Source organism: Cebus imitator, unplaced genomic scaffold, assembly GCF_001604975.1.
Source record: "Cebus imitator isolate Cc_AM_T3 unplaced genomic scaffold, Cebus_imitator-1.0 Scaffold39, whole genome shotgun sequence".
In the NCBI taxonomy this organism is placed as follows: Eukaryota; Metazoa; Chordata; class Mammalia; order Primates; family Cebidae; genus Cebus; species Cebus imitator.
The window spans coordinates 156,635-173,164 of NW_016107354.1; the positions used below are offsets into that span (position 1 = coordinate 156,635).

A 16,530-nucleotide genomic window follows, 5' to 3' on the forward strand; every position below is an offset into this window, starting at 1 on the left:
GCGCCCGGCCCGTGTTTTCATTTCTTATTGGTGGATACCTAGGAGTGGAAGTGCTGGGTCATATGGGAAGTGCATGTTTAATTTTCATTTATTTAGCTTTTTGTAGAGATGAGTCTTGCTTTATTACCCAGGCTGGTCTTGAACTCCTGGGCTGAAGTGATCCTCCCACCTCAGCTTCCTAAAGTGCTAGAATTACAGGGCTGAGCCACTGTGTCTGGCCAAAAACACGATTTTTAAAATGAACAAAAGAGCCGGCTGCAGTGGCTCACAAATGTAATCCTAGCATTTTGGGAGGATGAAACGGGACGATTGCTTGAGGTCAGGAGTTCCAGACTAGCCTGGACAACATAGCAAAATCTCATCTCTACAAATATAAAAATTAAGACGCCGGGCATGGTGATTCATGCCTGTAATCCCAGAACTTTGGGAGACTGGGGCAGGCAGATCACTTGAGGTCAGGAGTTCAAGACCAGCCTGGCCAGCATGGTGCAACCCCATCTCTACCAAAAATATAAAAAGTTAGCCAGGCATAGTGGTTCATGCCTGTAATCCCAACTGCTTGGGAGGCTGAGGCACGAGATTCATTTGAACCCGTGAGGTAGAGGTTGGAGTGAGCTAGGATCACACCACTACACTCCAGCCTGGGTGACAGTGACAGAGCAAGGAAAAAAAAAAAAAAAAAAAAAAAGTTCTTTACATGGATCAAGTCCTTTGGCAGATGTACGCTTCGTAAAAATTTTCATCCAACATGTAGCTTGCCTTTTCGTTCCACAGGTGCAATTTACAATGTGTATCACTCTCTAGATAAGCTCCACGAGGGAAGGGAGTAAGTCTGCCTTTCCCTGAAACCTGGTAAAATGCCAGGCACATAGTAGATGTTCAATAATATTTTGTTGAGGGAATTAAATGGCTGCAATCTGAATTTCCTGTCCACCAAGGGAAACCAAGCTTAAGGTTGTGAAACACGAGGCCCCTAGTATGGGCGGGGAGCAGTTGTGGAGAGCAAGGCCAATTATGTCTATTCGGACTCAAAATAGTTTCTAATAAGGCATCTTGGGCTGGGGGATTCTCTCCCCACGAGACTCCAGACTTTCAGTAGAGGGTCTTCAAGGGCTGGTTGAAAGTTGGGTCTTGAAGCTGTATTTGCACAGAACTACACTAATTTTACTTAGAGTGCCTATTAGATGTAGTTTGGAGATTATAAGGTGCCACTAAGGAACCACTCCAAGTTATCCCTTTGACCCCAGTCCTGTAGCGGGGAATCTCCTTAAGCTCGGAGTCCCCGCCTGCACTACAAAGCCTGCCGAAGGGCGTAAGGGCTCCAGTCCCGCTTGGAGTAAGGAAAAACATGCTCCAGGAGGGGCAGGTGGAGACGCTTCCTTTAATAGGTATTTAAGTGTCCACGGTAAAGGCTCAGGAGTTTATAAGGCTAGCAAGGCTGGGGAATCCCAACAAACGGCGGGGCCCTGCTGAAGCTCCGTCCGTCCGTCCGTCCATCATCCATCCATCATCCATCCCTCCATCCATCCATCCAATCCATCCTTTACTGAGCGTATCAGGCCGCCAACTAGACCCTGGGAGGAAGAGAGGATGGTTCCCGACAGCTAGGGCTGCTCCTTGGCTTTTAGAGGTATCTACCATTTCCAAAACCTTTTGAGACCCCATTATCCCGTTTGTTGAAGGAGGAGTCTGTCGTGGGCGTTCCAGATAAGACAGCTGAGATTCGGAAGGGCAGACGACTCCAGCAAGTCACCGGGACGCCCTTTTTGACGCTCCTGGGACCGCAGGGTCTGGGAAGGTTCCTGGTTACCGTGGCAACCAGCCGGCAGTCACGTGACGCGGGAGGCCCGGCGGAACGCCTAAGAGGCTTCCGTAGTCGGGCGGCCGGTCACGTGCCGAGGGCTTCCCCGCGGGGACCCCCTCCACCCCGGCTCCAGCGTCACATGACCGGCTTTAAGCAACATGGCGGCTGCCCTGGTGCAGGGCCAGGGCTGAGCGACAGCGAGTGCAGCGGCCTCCTATCCTGGGTGACGGGTGGCCTCAACGTGGGATCGTGCCCTCTTCAGCCCGTCCTGTCCCCGACATCACGTGTATTCTGCAGGTTCCCTCCGCGCTGTGTGTCTACTGAAACGGGGAGGCGTGACAGGGTCCCCCGCTCCCTTCCCAGTCGTGCTCTGTGCTTCAGGGCAAGCTACCCGTCTCCGGGCGCACTTCCCTTGCCTGGGTTCCGTCCATCCTCCTTTCTCCAGCCTCCTCCCCTCGCAGGTGGGATCGTCGGTGGGACCGGAGCGCGGGCGGGCGCGGCCCCCCGGGACCATGGCCGGGTCCGACACCGCGCCCTTCCTCAGCCAGGCGGATGACCCGGACGACGGGCCGGTGCCTGGCACCCCGGGGTTGCCAGGGTCCACGGGGAACTCCAAGTCCGAGGAGCCCGAGGTCCTGGACCGGGAGGGGCTGCAGCGCATCACCGGCCTGTCTCCGGGCCATTCGGCTCTTATAGTGGGGGTGCTGTGTTACATCAACCTCCTGAACTACATGGACCGCTTCACCGTGGCTGGTAGGGACTGACTTCTGGGAGGAAGCTAGTCCAGGAGAGGGGAGCCAGGGTCCCGAGGGTGGCGCTACTTTGCCGGCCCATGCTGAATTTTCTCCTTTTCTCAGGTGTCCTTCCTGACATCGAGCAGTTCTTCGACATCGGGGACAGTAGCTCTGGGCTCATCCAGACCGGTGAGTGGGGACCCCTCCTGGTCCCATAGCGGCTCTTCTTCCTGTTCTGTCCCGACTGGGGCCAAGTGCTGGCCTGCCTGGGGGCTCATTAATGAAGTTTTTGTGGCCAGTTAGGGAAGGTGATGGCCCTGATGTCGCTCAGCGGTCAGACGGGACACCACATTTAAAGAGGGAGTCAGTTTAGTATAATGGTGGAGATGGACCTGGGTTTAAATCTCAGCTCTTCCACTTATTGTGTGGTGGTAGGCAAGGCACTCAACCTCTCTAAGCCTCATTTTCCTTGTCTATAAGATGGAACGAGTAATAACACGAATCGTCTCTTAGGACTGATGTGAAGATTAACTGAAAGATTGTCTGTGAAGGGCCTAGTGCAATGTTTGGCACATGGTAGACACCCATTAAATAACCGCAGGAGGGCCAGGCGCCGTGGCTTATGCCTGCAATACAGCATTTTGGGAGGTGGGTGGATCACCTTAGGTTAGGAGTTCAAGACCAGCCTGGTCAACATGGCAAAACCCCATCTCTACTAAAAATACAAAAATTAGCTAGGCGTGGTGGTGGGCGCTTCTAATCCCAGCTACTTGGGAGGCTGAGAATTACTTGAACCTGGTAGGCAGAGGTTACAGTGAGCTGAGATCGCACCACTCCACTCCAGCCTGGGTGACAGAGTGAGACTCCATCTCAAAATAAGAATAAGAGGCCAGGCGCAGTGGCTCAAGCCTGTAATCCCAGCACTTTGGGAGGCCGAGGCGGGTGGGTCATGAGGTCAAGAGATCGAGACCATCCTGGTCAACATGGTGAAACCCCATCTCTACTAAAACTACAAAAAATTAGCTGGGCATGGTGGCACATGCCTGTAATCCCAGCTACTCAGGAGGCTGAGGCAGGAGAATTGCCTGAACCCAGGAGGCGGAGGTTGCGGTGAGCCGAGATCGCGCCATTGCACTCCAGCCTGGGTAACAAGAGCGAAACTCCGTCTCAAAAAAAAAAAAAAAAAAAAAGAATAAGAATAAGAATAATGGCAGGAGAGGGTGTCTGGAATGGGGAGAGGTACATTTTACTTGTTCACAGCTTTGGGGCTTGTGGGGGAGGCAAAGCTAGAGCCAAGCCCTCTTCTTCTTCCTTCCCTTCTTCATTAATTTCTCAACCATTTCTGAGTACTCACTGTGTGCCTGGCCTGGAGGAAGTGATGATTACCTGTAGGACTTTGCTAAGACCATTTATGCCCATTGTCTCCTAATCCTTCCATCAGTCAAAAAATAGGTGTTATTGTTCCTATTTTATAGAGGAAGTAGGCAGTGGTATCTACAGCTGATAAAGAAACTGAGGCTTGGAGAAGAGTTAAGACTTGCCCAGGGTCACACGACCAGTTTGAGGCGGAACAGGAATTTGAAACCAGGTCTTGCAGTGCTCTTTTCTTTAATCCAGACCAATGAGGAACTGGAGGTATTTGAGGTAAAGTCTGGAGCAGTGAGAATGGGATCATAGGGCAAGGTCTGCAAACCTCTGATGAGTTGTTGAGTTACAGCAGCAGCTCTTTCTTTTTTTCAGACGGAGTCTCGCTCTGTTGACAGGCTGGAGTGCAATGGCACAATCTAAGCTCACTGCAACCTCTGCCTTCTGAGTTCAAGTGATTCTCCTGCCTTAGCCTCCTGAGTAGCTGCGATTACAGGCACCCACATCACGCCTGGCTAATTTTTGTATTTTTAGTAGAGATGGGGTTTTGCCATTTTGGTCAGGCTGGTCTCGAACTCCTGACCTCAGGTGATCCTCCTGCCTCAGCCTCCCAAAGTGCTGGAATTACAGGTGTGAGCCACTGTGCCTGGCCTGGAGCAGCAGCTCTTTCTAGGCAGCCGCATTTATTCACTTTATTATTCAGCACATGCTTAATGAGCACCTATTTTGCACTAGGCTGTGCGTTAAGTGAGTGAAAGAAACACAGTCATAGCCAATACAGGCAAGGATCTTGCCTTGGGAGCTGATACTCTGCTGTGCATGTGGGAGCAACAGTCAGTAAAACCTAAACTAAAATGGGACCATTTTCCCATAGGGATACATGTTATGTAAGAGAAGACAGGAAATGTGAGAGTCAGGGACTGGATGTGTGCTCGCCTGGGCGGGCTTGACCCTGGGCAAGTATCTGAGCTGGAACCTGAAGGAACTATGCTCTGTGAAGTTTCAGGGGAGAGGAGAGACTGTCCCAGATAGAGGAAACAGCAGGTGCCCAAACCCCTAACGGTATTGACCTTGACAGTTGGGCCACTGGGATGCAGAGAGAGGAAGGGAAAAAGGCTGGCCGTGAGTTTGGAGAGGTAGGCAGGGGCTAGATCGGATGGGGGCATTGTGAGCCATGGTATGTATGGAGTTTGGAGCTTGTCTTGGCTAGGTGGGAGGACTTGACAAGCAGTAGGACCCTCCACTGTACAATGGGAAATGTGGAAAGGTTTTCAAGATGGGGCTGGACCATCGCCTGGCAGGAAGCTCTGATGGGCTTCAGGCTGGGATGCGGGGGTGTTGTGAATTCCGTGAGGAGAAGGTGGGCATCTCTTGTGCTTTGGTGGCTCCAGCTGGGGTGGGAGTGGGAGGTGGGGGACCCCGGCTGGGCTGTGACTCTCTGCTTCCCCCTAGTGTTCATCTCCAGTTACATGGTGTTGGCACCTGTGTTTGGCTACCTGGGTGACAGGTACAATCGGAAGTATCTCATGTGCGGGGGCATTGCCTTCTGGTCCCTGGTGACACTGGGGTCATCCTTCATCCCCAGAGAGGTGAGGCCCCGAGCTGGCTCCTGCTTCTGCCCACATCCACTCCCTGTCAGTCTCTGCTGGTGTTTCTTGGAGCCATGGCAGACTGGACCCCAGGGACTCCTGCAGTTTCCCTGGTCCGTGCCATTTTATACCCCTCCTGGCCTGAGTTAACTTGGCCCACCCCATCCTCTCCCCTTTTCTTCCACAGAGTTCTCTGTCCATTATCCCCTCTTCCCCTGGCCACTGGCTCCTTCTACTCCATGCCTAAACACTCCAAACCCTACCTGGCCTGTCCTCTCTCCCTCCTCTGCTTCCTGATCAGACTTCCTGAAAGGCCCCAAGAGTGTGGCACCAGTGTGGGTGAAAGAGCGGCTGGGGAGATGCTGTCACTCTGTCTGCACTTCCTCACTCCCACGTACCCCTCGAGTGCTGCTGCTGACTTCTGCCCCACCGCTCCATGGACCCTGCTCTTGCCAAAGTCAGCAGTGGCCTGGTTGCTAAACACAGCTCCTACTTCCAAGTCCTGTTTGCACTAGGTCTCCTGGGAGCCTCTGGTGCTGTTGACCCACTCTTCCTTCTTGAAACTCTCTCCTGCCCTCGTGATGCCATCCTCTTCTGGTTCTCCTCCTGCCTCCCTGGCTGTGGCTTCTTTGCTCCTCTGAAGCCTCCTCTGTTTGTTGTCACACTGCCCCAGAACTCTGTCCTCAGCCCCAAGACCTGTGTACTTTCCTTGTGTGATAGTACCCGTCCTCAGCTTCAGGCGTCTTTGGTAGACACATAAACTCCCATCTAAGGTCACTGTTATTATTATTATTATTTGAGACGGAGTCTCGCTCTGTCACCAGGCTGGAGTGCAGTGGCGCAATCTTGGCTGACAGCATGCAACCTCCGCCCCCCGGGTTCAAGCGATTCTCCTGCCTCAGCCTCCCAAGTAGCTGGCATTACAGGCACATGCCACCACGCCCAGCTAATTTTTGAGCTTTTAGTAGAGGCGGGGCTTCACCATGTTGGCCAGGATGGTCTCGATCTCCTGACCTTGTGATCTGCCCGCCTCGGCCTCCTAAAGTGCTGGGATTACAGGTGTGAGCCACTACTAAGCCTAAGGTCATTACTGATTTAAAAAAAAAAAATTAAAAAATTTCCCATACCAGGCAAGCAGGGGTTGTCTTATTTAAACCTTTTATTATCCAGTCCTCACAATAGCTCTGTGAAAAGTCGTTGTTATCCTCCTTTTGCAGATGAGGAAACTGAGGCTCAGAGAGGTTAAGTTATTTTCCCCAAGTCGCAGCTAGTCAGTGGTGGAGCCAGGATGCAAGCTCAGGTCTGTCTGATTCTCAAACCCAGGCGTCTCCCGCCGTCCCTGCTGCCTCCTGGGAGCCGGCTGGTGCGGTGTCCCGGAGGCTGGCTGCAGGCTGGGGTGCCACCTCTCCCCGGTCTCTCTCCCCAGCGTTTCTGGCTGCTCCTCCTGACCCGGGGCCTGGTGGGGGTCGGGGAGGCCAGTTACTCCACCATCGCGCCCACCCTCATCGCCGACCTCTTCGTGGCCGACCAGCGGAGCCGGATGCTCAGCGTCTTCTATTTTGCCATTCCGGTGGGAAGGTGAGCGGGCCTGGGGCCTGGGGCCTGGGGCCTGGGGGAGACAGGAGGGCCTGGCCTGGGGGACCTGACTGACTGGCTGTCCCCTCTTTTTCCCCTCTCTCCCTCCCGCAGTGGTCTGGGCTATATTGCGGGCTCCAAAGTGAAGGATGTGGCTGGGGACTGGCACTGGGCCCTGAGGGTGAGTCTGGTCTTGGCCTGGGGGTGGGTCAGCGACATTCTCACTGATCCCTGTTTCCTATCTTCATACACCTTCCCACTGCCCATTTTTCTTTTAGGAGACAGGATCTCACCCAGGCTGCAGTGCAGTGGTGCAGTCATAGCTCACTGCAATCTCGAACTCCTGGGCTCAGTGATCCTCCCACCTCAGCCACCCAAGTAGCTGCGACTGTAGGTGCCTGCCACCATGCCTGGCTAATTAAAAAAATGTTTTTTGGTAGGTTCGCTGTGGTGGCTCACACCTGTAATCCCAGCACTTTGGGAGGCTGAGGCGGGTGGATCAATTGAGGTCAGGAGTTCAAGACCAGCCTGGCCAACATGGTGAAACCTCATCTCTACTAAAAATACAAAAATTAGCTGGGCGTGGGTGGTGCGTGTCTGTAATCCCAGCTATGTGGGGGGCTGAGGCAGGAGAATCGCTTGAACCCGGGAGGCAGAGGTTGCAGCCAGCTGAGATCGCACCATGGCACTCCAGCCTGAGTGACAGAGGGAGACTCTGTCTCAAAAACAATTTTTTTGTCAGGCATGGTGGCTCATGCCTGTAATCCCAGCACTTTGGGAGGCTGAAGCAAGCAGATCACTTGAGGTCAGGAGTTCGAGACCAGCCTGACCAACATGGTGAAACCCTGTCTCTACTAAAAATACAAAATTAGCTGGGCGTGGTGGCTCATGCCTGTAATCTCAGCGACTTGGGAGGCTGAGGCAGGAGAATCGCTTGAACCCGGGAGGCGGAGGTTGCAGTGAGCTGAGATAGCACCACTGCACTCCAGCCTGGGCAACAAGAGGGAAACAACGTCTTAAAAAAGACAGGGTCTTTGTATGTTGCCCAGGCTGGTCTTGAACTCCTGACCTCAAGCAATCCTTTTGCCTTGGCCTCCTAAAGTGCTGGGCTTACAGGTGTGAGCTGTGCACCTGGCTCCAAACACCCCTCCCTTTTTTTTTTGAGACAGAATCTTGCTTTGTCACCAGGCACCAGGCTGGAGTGCAGTGGCACAGTCTCGGCTAACTGCAATCTCCGCCTTGTGGATTCAAGCAATACTCCTGCCTCAGCCTCCCGATAGCTGGGACTACAGGTGCGCACCACCATGCCCAGCTAATTTTTCTATTTTTTAGTAGAGACGGGGTTTCACCATGCTGGCCAGGATGGTCTCGATCTCTTGACCTTGTGATCCGTCCGCCTCGGCCTCCCAAAGTGCTGGGATAACAGGCGTGAGCCACTGCGCCCAGCCAACAACCCCTTTTTTGAGGCAGCGTTCCCTCTGCTGAGCCTGCAGGAAGCTGGCTGCCCTCACCTGGAATCCATGTGCTAGACAGAACTCTTCTGAGCAGGTGACGGAAGCCCATTGTAAAACTGTAAGCCCCCTAAAAGGGCTGTCTTGGCTTTCTTCCTGAAAGTCCCAGGGTGAGCTTCAGTCAGGTAAAGTTGGATCCAGGGCTTCCACACTGCGCTTCTCTTCTGAGCTTTACTTTCCTCCACATTGACATCATTCTGAAGCACATGAGAGCTCCAGATGATTACCTTCCCATTTAGCAACATTGGTACCTTGGACCCTGGGGCCATGTTTCCAGGATGGTGTCTGACTAGATGAACTTGTGTCACGTGGCCACTGTGGAATCCGTCACCGAGGCTGGGGCGGTTAAGAGTCCTCTTGTCAGCCAAGTCTGGGATCCTATTTAAACCAAATGGATTGAGAGAAGTAGGGGTACTGGTTTCCCAAAAGAAAATTACCAAAGAGGAAGCAAAGCTAGGCTTGCAAAAATGGGGTGTTCCCTAGTGGCAACCCCCTTCCTCCAAATTGCAGGTTTGGCTTCTTGGAACAGGCACTTAACTGGGTATTTTAGGTCTCAGGCTGGAGTTATTTGTACCCCACACTCTCCCCCAGCCCAGGGCTTGAGTGTGTCTCTGCCTGTGCCTGTCCTGAAGTCCCCTCTCTCCCCAGGTGACACCGGGTCTAGGAGTGGTGGCCGTTCTGCTGCTGTTCCTGGTAGTGCGTGAGCCACCAAGGGGAGCCGTGGAGCGCCACTCAGATTCGCCACCCCTGAACCCCACCTCCTGGTGGGCAGATCTGAGGGCTCTGGCAAGAAAGTGAGTTTATTCCCACCCTAGACCACCATCTGAGGCCCCAGGGAGGCCCTGACCTCTGGTTTGAGGTTTAAGTGGGGGATGTTCCTGTTCCTGGCCACACCCCCAGGCCGGGAATTCAGTCGCTACTGCCCCCTTGTGGCAGCTGCTTGAATTACAGGCCCAGATCCTGGGAGCCGGAACTGCCTCTGCACCTGGTGTTGTGACCTTACTAAAATAAACCAGGAAGGGAGAAGAGAGGACCCCTCCTACTTTGACGCCTCCGTGGGGTGTGACTCTTTCCCTCCCAACTCCCTGCAGTCCTAGTTTCATCCTGTCTTCCCTGGGCTTCACTGCTGTGGCCTTTGTCACGGGCTCCCTGGCTCTGTGGGCTCCGGCATTCCTGCTGCGTTCCCGAGTGGTCCTCGGGGAGACTCCACCTTGCCTTCCCGGAGACTCCTGCTCTTCCTCTGACAGGTGCCTAGATGGGGCTAGGCTGGGGGGCGGCCTGTGGGTGGCAGGGCTGGAGTGAAGAGCCTCCGTGGCTCAGACCCAGGCAGGGAGTTTGACTCCTGACTTCACAGGCGGCCTACTCTCCTGGGATCTCCGTTTGCTGGGCTGGGAAATAAGTGATGGGATGATGTCTGCCGCTCGGGGCTGCGTGAATCATGGGGTGGTGTGTCTGGGGGGACCTTGGTTGTGAGGGTGGCTGGGATGGACAGACCCCTCTCCCCCTTCCTCACCCTCAGTCTCATCTTCGGCTTCATCACCTGCCTGACTGGAGTCCTGGGTGTGGGCCTGGGCGTGGAGATCAGCCGCCGGCTCCGCCGCTCCAATCCCCGGGCTGACCCCCTGGTGTGTGCTGCTGGCCTCTTGGGCTCCGCACCCTTCCTCTTCCTGTCCCTTGCCTGTGCCCGTGGTAGCATTGTGGCCACCTATGTGAGTAGCCAACAGGTGTGATGGGGGGTGGTGTGGGTCCAGGGTGGAGGAACAGTCAGCATGGTGGCCACTCGAGGTGGAATGCCTGGTTTTGAATCACAGCTCTGGTTCTTCTCAGCTGTGTGACGCTGGGCAAGTGGCTTAACCTCTCTGTGCTCAGTGTCATCATGTGTGAAATGGGAATATTAGTAGCACCTGTCTTACCGGGTTGTGGTAAGGATGAAATGAGTTAATGGATGAGCTGGGGACATGGTCAACCCTCCATGTGTTTGCCCTTACTGTCACGAACCTGCCACCCCTCTCTCATTCCCCAGATTTTCATCTTCATTGGAGAGACCCTCCTGTCCATGAACTGGGCCATCGTGGCTGACATTCTGCTGGTGAGTTGCTGGGTACCTCCAGGGTCAGCCTAGAGGCTGACGAGAGGAATGTTGGGGACAGGAGTGTTACCTTGCCCCCTCCAAGCCCAGCCCCAGCTTACCTTCTGCAATAAATAATATCTGTAGCGAACCCCTGGCCCGCCCTGTGACCTCGACCCTAGGCACACCTCTGACCCCGGCCTTGGAGGACCCTTGGCGTTCTCCTGGCCCCCTGCCTCCTGCTCCCTGGAGCTCAGAGCACCCACTGAGCTCCACCAACTCCTCCACAGTACGTGGTGATCCCCACCCGACGCTCCACCGCCGAGGCCTTCCAGATCGTGCTGTCCCACCTGCTGGGCGACGCTGGGAGCCCCTACCTCATCGGCCTGGTGAGCATGGTCCTTGGCTGGCATGGGACAGGGAGTGGGAGAACTTACATTTCCAGCCTTGGCCAGTGGCCTGAGCCTGGGCTGGACCAGAAGGCCTGGCCGTAGTGGAATGTTTACATCCTGTGTGCTGGGCACTTCTCACCTTCCGCTGCCCCTGGGCGGGAAAGATTATGTCTTTGATGATTTCTGCCAGGAAGGCCAGGGACCTCAAATTGGTGGTCCAAACCCCTCTTTTCCTTTCCTTTCCCTTTTCCTTTTCTTCCTGAGACAGGATCTCACTCTGCTACCAGGGACCTCACCCTGGTGGTCTAAACCCCCCTCCCTCTCTCCCTCTCCCCTTTCCCCCTCCCCCTCCCCTTCTCCTCTTCCTCCTTCCTTCCCCCCTCCCCCCTCCCCCTCCTGAGACGGGATCTCAGTCTGTTGCCCAGGCTTCGGTGTGGTAGCAGGAGCATGGCTCACTGCAGCCTCAACCTCCTGGGCTCAAGCGATCCTCCCACCTCAGCCTCCCGAGGAGCTGGGATGGTAGACACGAGCCACCGCGCCTGGCTGAAACCTCCTTTCCTTTGCCGGGCTCCGCTTGTCTTTCTCCCTGGAGCTCAGGAGGTGCCCTCCCGGCTCTTCTGCAAGGCTCTCTGACTTCCCTGGCTCTCCTGTCTCCTCTCCCCGCAGATCTCTGACCGCCTGCGCCGGAGCTGGCCCCCCTCCTTCTTGTCCGAGTTCCGGGCTCTGCAGTTCTCACTCATGCTCTGTGCATTTGTCGGGGCGCTGGGCGGCGCGGCCTTCCTGGGCACTGCCATCTTCATTGAGGGTGACCGCCGGCGGGCGCAGCTGTACGTGCAGGGTCAGTTAGGGGCTGTGCCCTGCCCAGCTTCTTGATCTGCCTGTCTGTCTGTCCGTCCATCTGTCTGCCCACTTCTGTGCACCTGGTGGCTCAGTCCACAGCTCTCCCCTCGTGTGGCCCCCAGTCTGCGTCTACCCCTTGGGCGGCTCTGTGACTGCCCCATCCATTTCCCGCTGCCTGTTTGCCCTTCTCTGGCTTTGTCTGTCTATCCGGCTCACCCTGGCTCTGACCCTCCCCCTGCAGGCCTGCTGCGTGAGGCAGGGCCCACAGATGACCGGATCGTGGTGCCCCAGCGGGGCCGCTCCACCCGGGTGCCCGTGGCCAGCGTGCTCATCTGAGAGGCCGCCGCTTGCCTGCCTGCACATCTGCTGCAGCTGGCCCTGGGCCCACCCCACAAGGGGCCTGGGCCTAACCCCTTGGCCTGGCGCAGCTTCCAGAGGGACCCTCGGCCGTGTCCCAGTTCCCAGACACTACATGGGCAGCTCAGAGGAGGAGGTGGGGGTCCAGCAGGGGATCCCCCTCCACAGGGGCAGCCCCAGGGGCTCGGTGCTATTTGTTATGGAATAAAATTTGTAGCCAGACCCCAGGTGCCTGCTCTAGTCTTTCTCTGGGTGGCCTCTGATCTTGTGTCCCGCCTTCACCCCAGGGCTCCCGAAGTCTGTGGGTCACCCCTTGGGGCTCTGAGTGAGTCTCTGCCCTTCTGGGCTGGGTGACTGAGAGCGGGGACTGCTCTCCTCCGAGTGAGCTGGCTCGGTGTGACCGTGAGTCACGCCCCTGCTTCTCTGGAGCCTGCCCCTTGCCTCGCAGGCCTGGCTGAGGTGGGGGTGGGCACTGCCTTCTGCACCCCAGAATTCCTGCTGTCAGGGCCTCCCCATTTGCTGCCTCCCCAAGCCCTGGATGTGGAGGCCGTAGCTGCCAGGCGGCAGGTGGCTATCCCATTCCTGGGGGCCCAAAGACCCCTGGTGAGAGCCTGGGGTGGCTCCCGGGCCTCCTCCTGCCCCCTCCCCACTGGCGGGGTGGAGTGGGAAGGGGGCGGGTACAGCCGGCTGAGAGCTCGATGATTTCCTGCCCTCGCCCGGTGCTCACCACAGCTTCCTGCCGCAGGCGGGCGGGCGGGCAGGCACAGGGAGAGGCGGGCGCCGAGGAGGGGCAGGTAGGGCCGGGACATGGGTGGCTGGGTCCCCCAACTTCAGTCGGGGCCCTGGTCTGACCACCCTGGGAGCAGAGACTTCCCATAGCCAGCTGGACGCCCACTCGGCCCAGAAAAAGAGGGGACCCATCCAGGGAGCCCCGGGGAGGGAACCGCTGCCTCCTCCTGGGCTCCCACGCCGCCTCCTCCTGGGCTCCCACGCCGCCTGCTGCCTACCTGCCCCCTGCTGGGTCCGATCTTCACCCAGTCCTCACCTGGTCCTCACCTCGTCCTCGCCTGGCAGTGGCTCTGCCCTTGAGGGGCCTGGGGGGTAAGCCGGCCTGCTCCGAGCTCCCCTGCAGATGGAGGAGACCATCCTGGTCCCCTGCGTGCTGGGCCTCCTGCTGCTGCCCATCCTGGCCGTGTTGATGGTGCTGTGTGTGCACTGCCACAGGCTGCCAGGTGAGTGGGAATGGTGAGTGGGAACAGTGATGGGATCCTTACCCACCCCCAGCCCCTGTGTCTGTCCTGGCTCTGTCCCTGCCTCCGTCCTGATCCCAGTGTCTCTGAGAGCCCCTGGACCCCCCGCACCTTCTGCCCTCAGCACCCCGTGTTCCTGCCTTAACAGCCCTCTCTTTCCCAGGCTCCTATGACAGCACCTCCTCAGATAGGTGAGTCTGCCCCGGCTGCCCTGGGTCTCCCTCCACACCCCACGGTGGGGCAGGACTGGGGCCTCTCCCAGCCCCATCCCCAAGCTGTGTCTTTTTTACCAGTTTGTATCCAAGGGGCATCCAGATCAAACGGCCTTGTAAGTACACGGAGGGTCCCCACCTCCGGTGTCGGGGAGGGGGTCCCCTGCCTCCGGTGCCGGGGAGAGGGTCCCCTGGCGTTGGAGTGCGTGCGAGCCTTCCTTCAGCCTCCCCCTGCCACCCTGGGGCTGCCCACATGGCCTTGACCTGAGCTGGGAGAGGGAGGTGATACCCCCAGGCCTGTCCAAGGTGCGGGAGTTTCAGGAGCTTAGTCTGTTCTTTGAGGCCTTGACGATGTCTGGAGTCCTTCTTTCAACTTGTTCTGTGTCCTCAGACACGCTCGCCCCCAGGCCGCCCGCCTATCCGCCTGTCACCTCCTACCCACCCCTGAGCCAGCCAGACCTGCTTCCCATCCCGTGAGTAGCTGCTCCCCTACCCCTCCAAACCCCCCTCCACCCCCTCACTTTCTTGGATTGGTAGCCCTTTCCCTTTTGCAACTGCCATTGCCCCCTGAGCCCCACCTCAGCCATGACCCCTGACCTTTGACCCCTAGAAGATCCCCACAGCCCCCCGGAGGCTCCCACCGGACGCCATCTTCCCGGCGGGACTCAGATGGTGGTAAGTGTGGGGAAGGGCTGAGGAGGCCGGGGCCAGGAAGAAGATCTGCCTGGCCTGAGCTGACTCAGTCTCCCTCTCGTCCTGTCTCTGAAGCCAACAGTGTGCCGAGCTACGAGAACGAGGGTGCGTCTGGGATCCGAGGTGCCCGGGTTGGGTGGGGAGGCTGGGGCCCGTCCTGGGCTAGGCTGACCCCTGTGTTGTTACCCCAGAACCAGCCTGTGAGGACGCGGATGAGGATGAGGACGAGGATGACTATCACAACCCGGGCTACCTGTGAGTGGCCAGGTGGGAGGTGGGAGGTGGGAGGTGGGAGGTGGGAGGTGGGGGCTCAGGCTGGGCGTCCCCCTTGCTCACCAGCCCGTTTCACTTCCTTTCAGGGTGGTGCTTCCCGACAGCGCCCCGGCCACTAGCACTGCCGCCCCACCAGCTCCTGCGCTCAGCACCCCTGGCCTTCGAGACAGCGCCTTCTCCAGTGAGTCAGGCATTTGTTTTTATTTTTTAATTATTTTAGGGACAGGCTGGAGTGCAGTGGTGCCATTGTAGTTTGCTGTAGCCTCGAACTTCTGGGCTCCAGTGATTCTCCCAACTAGACTACTCGGTCAGCCTCAGCCTCCCCAGTAGCTGAGACCACAGGCGCATACTACCACACCTAGCTTATTTTAAACAATTTTTTGTAGAGACAGGGTCTCAGTGTGTTGCCCAGGCTGGCCTTGAACTCCTGGGCTCAAGTGATCCTCCCATCTCAGCCTCCCAAAGTGCTGGGATTACAGGCATGAGCCACCGTGTCCAGGTCTGTTCTTCTGATTTTCTTAACTTTCTCTCTCCTCTTTCCCACCTCTCTGTTCTTTCCTTATATCATCTGGGAGATTTCCTTGACTTTATTCTTCAACCCTTCCACTGCAATTTCATTTTTTATCCTATCCAGAAACTCTTTGTTGTTTTCTGACTGTTCTTTTTTTATAGCCTCCTGTTCTTGTTTCATGGAGGCAATACCATCTTATACATCTCTAAGGATATTAATTAGAAGCTGGGGGGTGTGTGTGTGTGTGTGTGTGTGTGTGTGTGTGTGTGTTTTTCTGCTCCCTGCACTGCCCTGTTTCCTTTGAGCTGCTTTTCTCCCTTCCTTCTGGTCTCATCCTGCCTGGTCACATCCTCTGGGCTTTCCTCAATGTCCATCATTCTTTAGTTTTCTGTTGCCTTTGCTCTCTCTGTGTATACTTGTCCTGGGCTATCACTTCTATACTCTGGCCTTGTTTGCCATCCAGATTCCTAGTTTGCTCTCTCCTGAGCTCCAGACTGTCCAAGTACTTCATTCATTCATTCAGTCAGTCATTCCTTTCTTCCTTCCTTCGGCGTTTACTTCGGTGCCTCTACTGGGCTAATGCTATGAATGTAACATTTAAGGAGGCAGACTGTTCTGATAAAATAGCTGGCTGGGTGTGGTGGCTCACTCCTGTAATCCCAGCACTTTGGGAGGCCAAGGCGGGAGGATTGCTTGAGTCCAGTAATTCAAGACTAGCCTGAGCAATATGGCGAAACCTTATCTCCACAAAAAATAAAAAAAATTAGCCAAGCATGGTGGCACGTGCCTGTAGTCCCAGCTGCTCAGGAGGCTGAGGTGTGCGGATCACCTGAGCCCAGAAGGCAGAAGTTGCAGTGAGCCGAGATCGTGCCACTGCACTCCAGCCTGGGTGACAGAATGAGACCTTGTTTTTTAAAAAAAAAAAACTAAAGAAAGAGGCTGGGCGCGGTGGCTTACGCCTGTAATCCCCTCAGCCTTTGGGAGGCTGAGGCAGGCGGGTCACAATATCAGGAGTTTGAGACCAGTTTGGCGAATGTGGTGAAACCCAGTCTCTACTAAAAATACAAAAAACTAGCCAGGCGTGGTGGCGTGCATGTGTAATCCCAGCTACTCTGGAGGCTGAGGCAGGAGAATCACTTGAACCCAGGAGGCGGAAGTTGTGGTTAGGGGAGATCACGCTGTTGCACTGCAGCCTGGCGACAGAGCAAGACTCCGTCAAAGGAAAGAGAGAGAGAGGGCCTGGCGCGGTGGCTCACGCCTGTAATCCCAGCACTTTGGGAGGCCGAGGCGGGTGGATCACGAGGTCAAGAGATCGAGACCATCCTGGTCAACATGGTGAAACCCCGTCTCTACTAA

At 56.2% G+C, this 16,530-nt stretch overlaps 2 protein-coding genes across 8 annotated transcripts in view; both read left to right on the top strand.

The window, feature by feature from the left end:
* The first annotated feature begins 1,767 nt into the window (after positions 1–1,767).
* On the top strand, positions 1,768–12,462 carry SPNS1 (sphingolipid transporter 1 (putative)). Of its 6 annotated transcripts, XM_017525713.1 has the most exons (13): positions 1,768–2,265; positions 2,353–2,557; positions 2,662–2,727; positions 5,356–5,492; positions 6,919–7,070; positions 7,182–7,248; positions 9,227–9,372; positions 9,670–9,825; positions 10,098–10,287; positions 10,602–10,667; positions 10,937–11,035; positions 11,705–11,876; positions 12,120–12,462. In XM_017525713.1, the coding sequence occupies exons 2-13, from the start codon at positions 2,536–2,538 to the stop codon at positions 12,212–12,214; spliced, it is 1,368 nt and encodes a 455-aa protein (XP_017381202.1). In that variant the 5' UTR covers positions 1,768–2,265; positions 2,353–2,535; the 3' UTR covers positions 12,215–12,462. The 6 variants fall into 6 exon arrangements, with proteins under 6 accessions (XP_017381202.1, XP_017381198.1, XP_017381199.1 ...); XM_017525709.1 differs by having other exon boundaries at positions 1,768–2,557; XM_017525710.2 differs by lacking the exon at positions 11,705–11,876 and having other exon boundaries at positions 2,349–2,557.
* Positions 12,463–12,471: 9 nt separating this feature from the next.
* The window catches only part of LAT (linker for activation of T cells), a 7,101-nt gene continuing 3,042 nt past the window's right edge, over positions 12,472–16,530 (top strand). The window contains exons 1-8 of one of the 2 annotated variants that reach the window (XM_017525716.2): positions 12,472–13,467; positions 13,649–13,676; positions 13,779–13,813; positions 14,089–14,170; positions 14,308–14,372; positions 14,466–14,495; positions 14,582–14,645; positions 14,750–14,844. In XM_017525716.2, coding sequence (XP_017381205.1) covers positions 13,368–13,467; positions 13,649–13,676; positions 13,779–13,813; positions 14,089–14,170; positions 14,308–14,372; positions 14,466–14,495; positions 14,582–14,645; positions 14,750–14,844 — 499 coding nt within the window. In that variant the 5' untranslated portion in view covers positions 12,472–13,367. The remainder of the gene's footprint in view (positions 13,468–13,648; positions 13,677–13,778; positions 13,814–14,088; positions 14,171–14,307; positions 14,373–14,465; positions 14,496–14,581; positions 14,646–14,749; positions 14,845–16,530) is intronic. The other variant, XM_017525718.2, reaches the window with a different exon arrangement.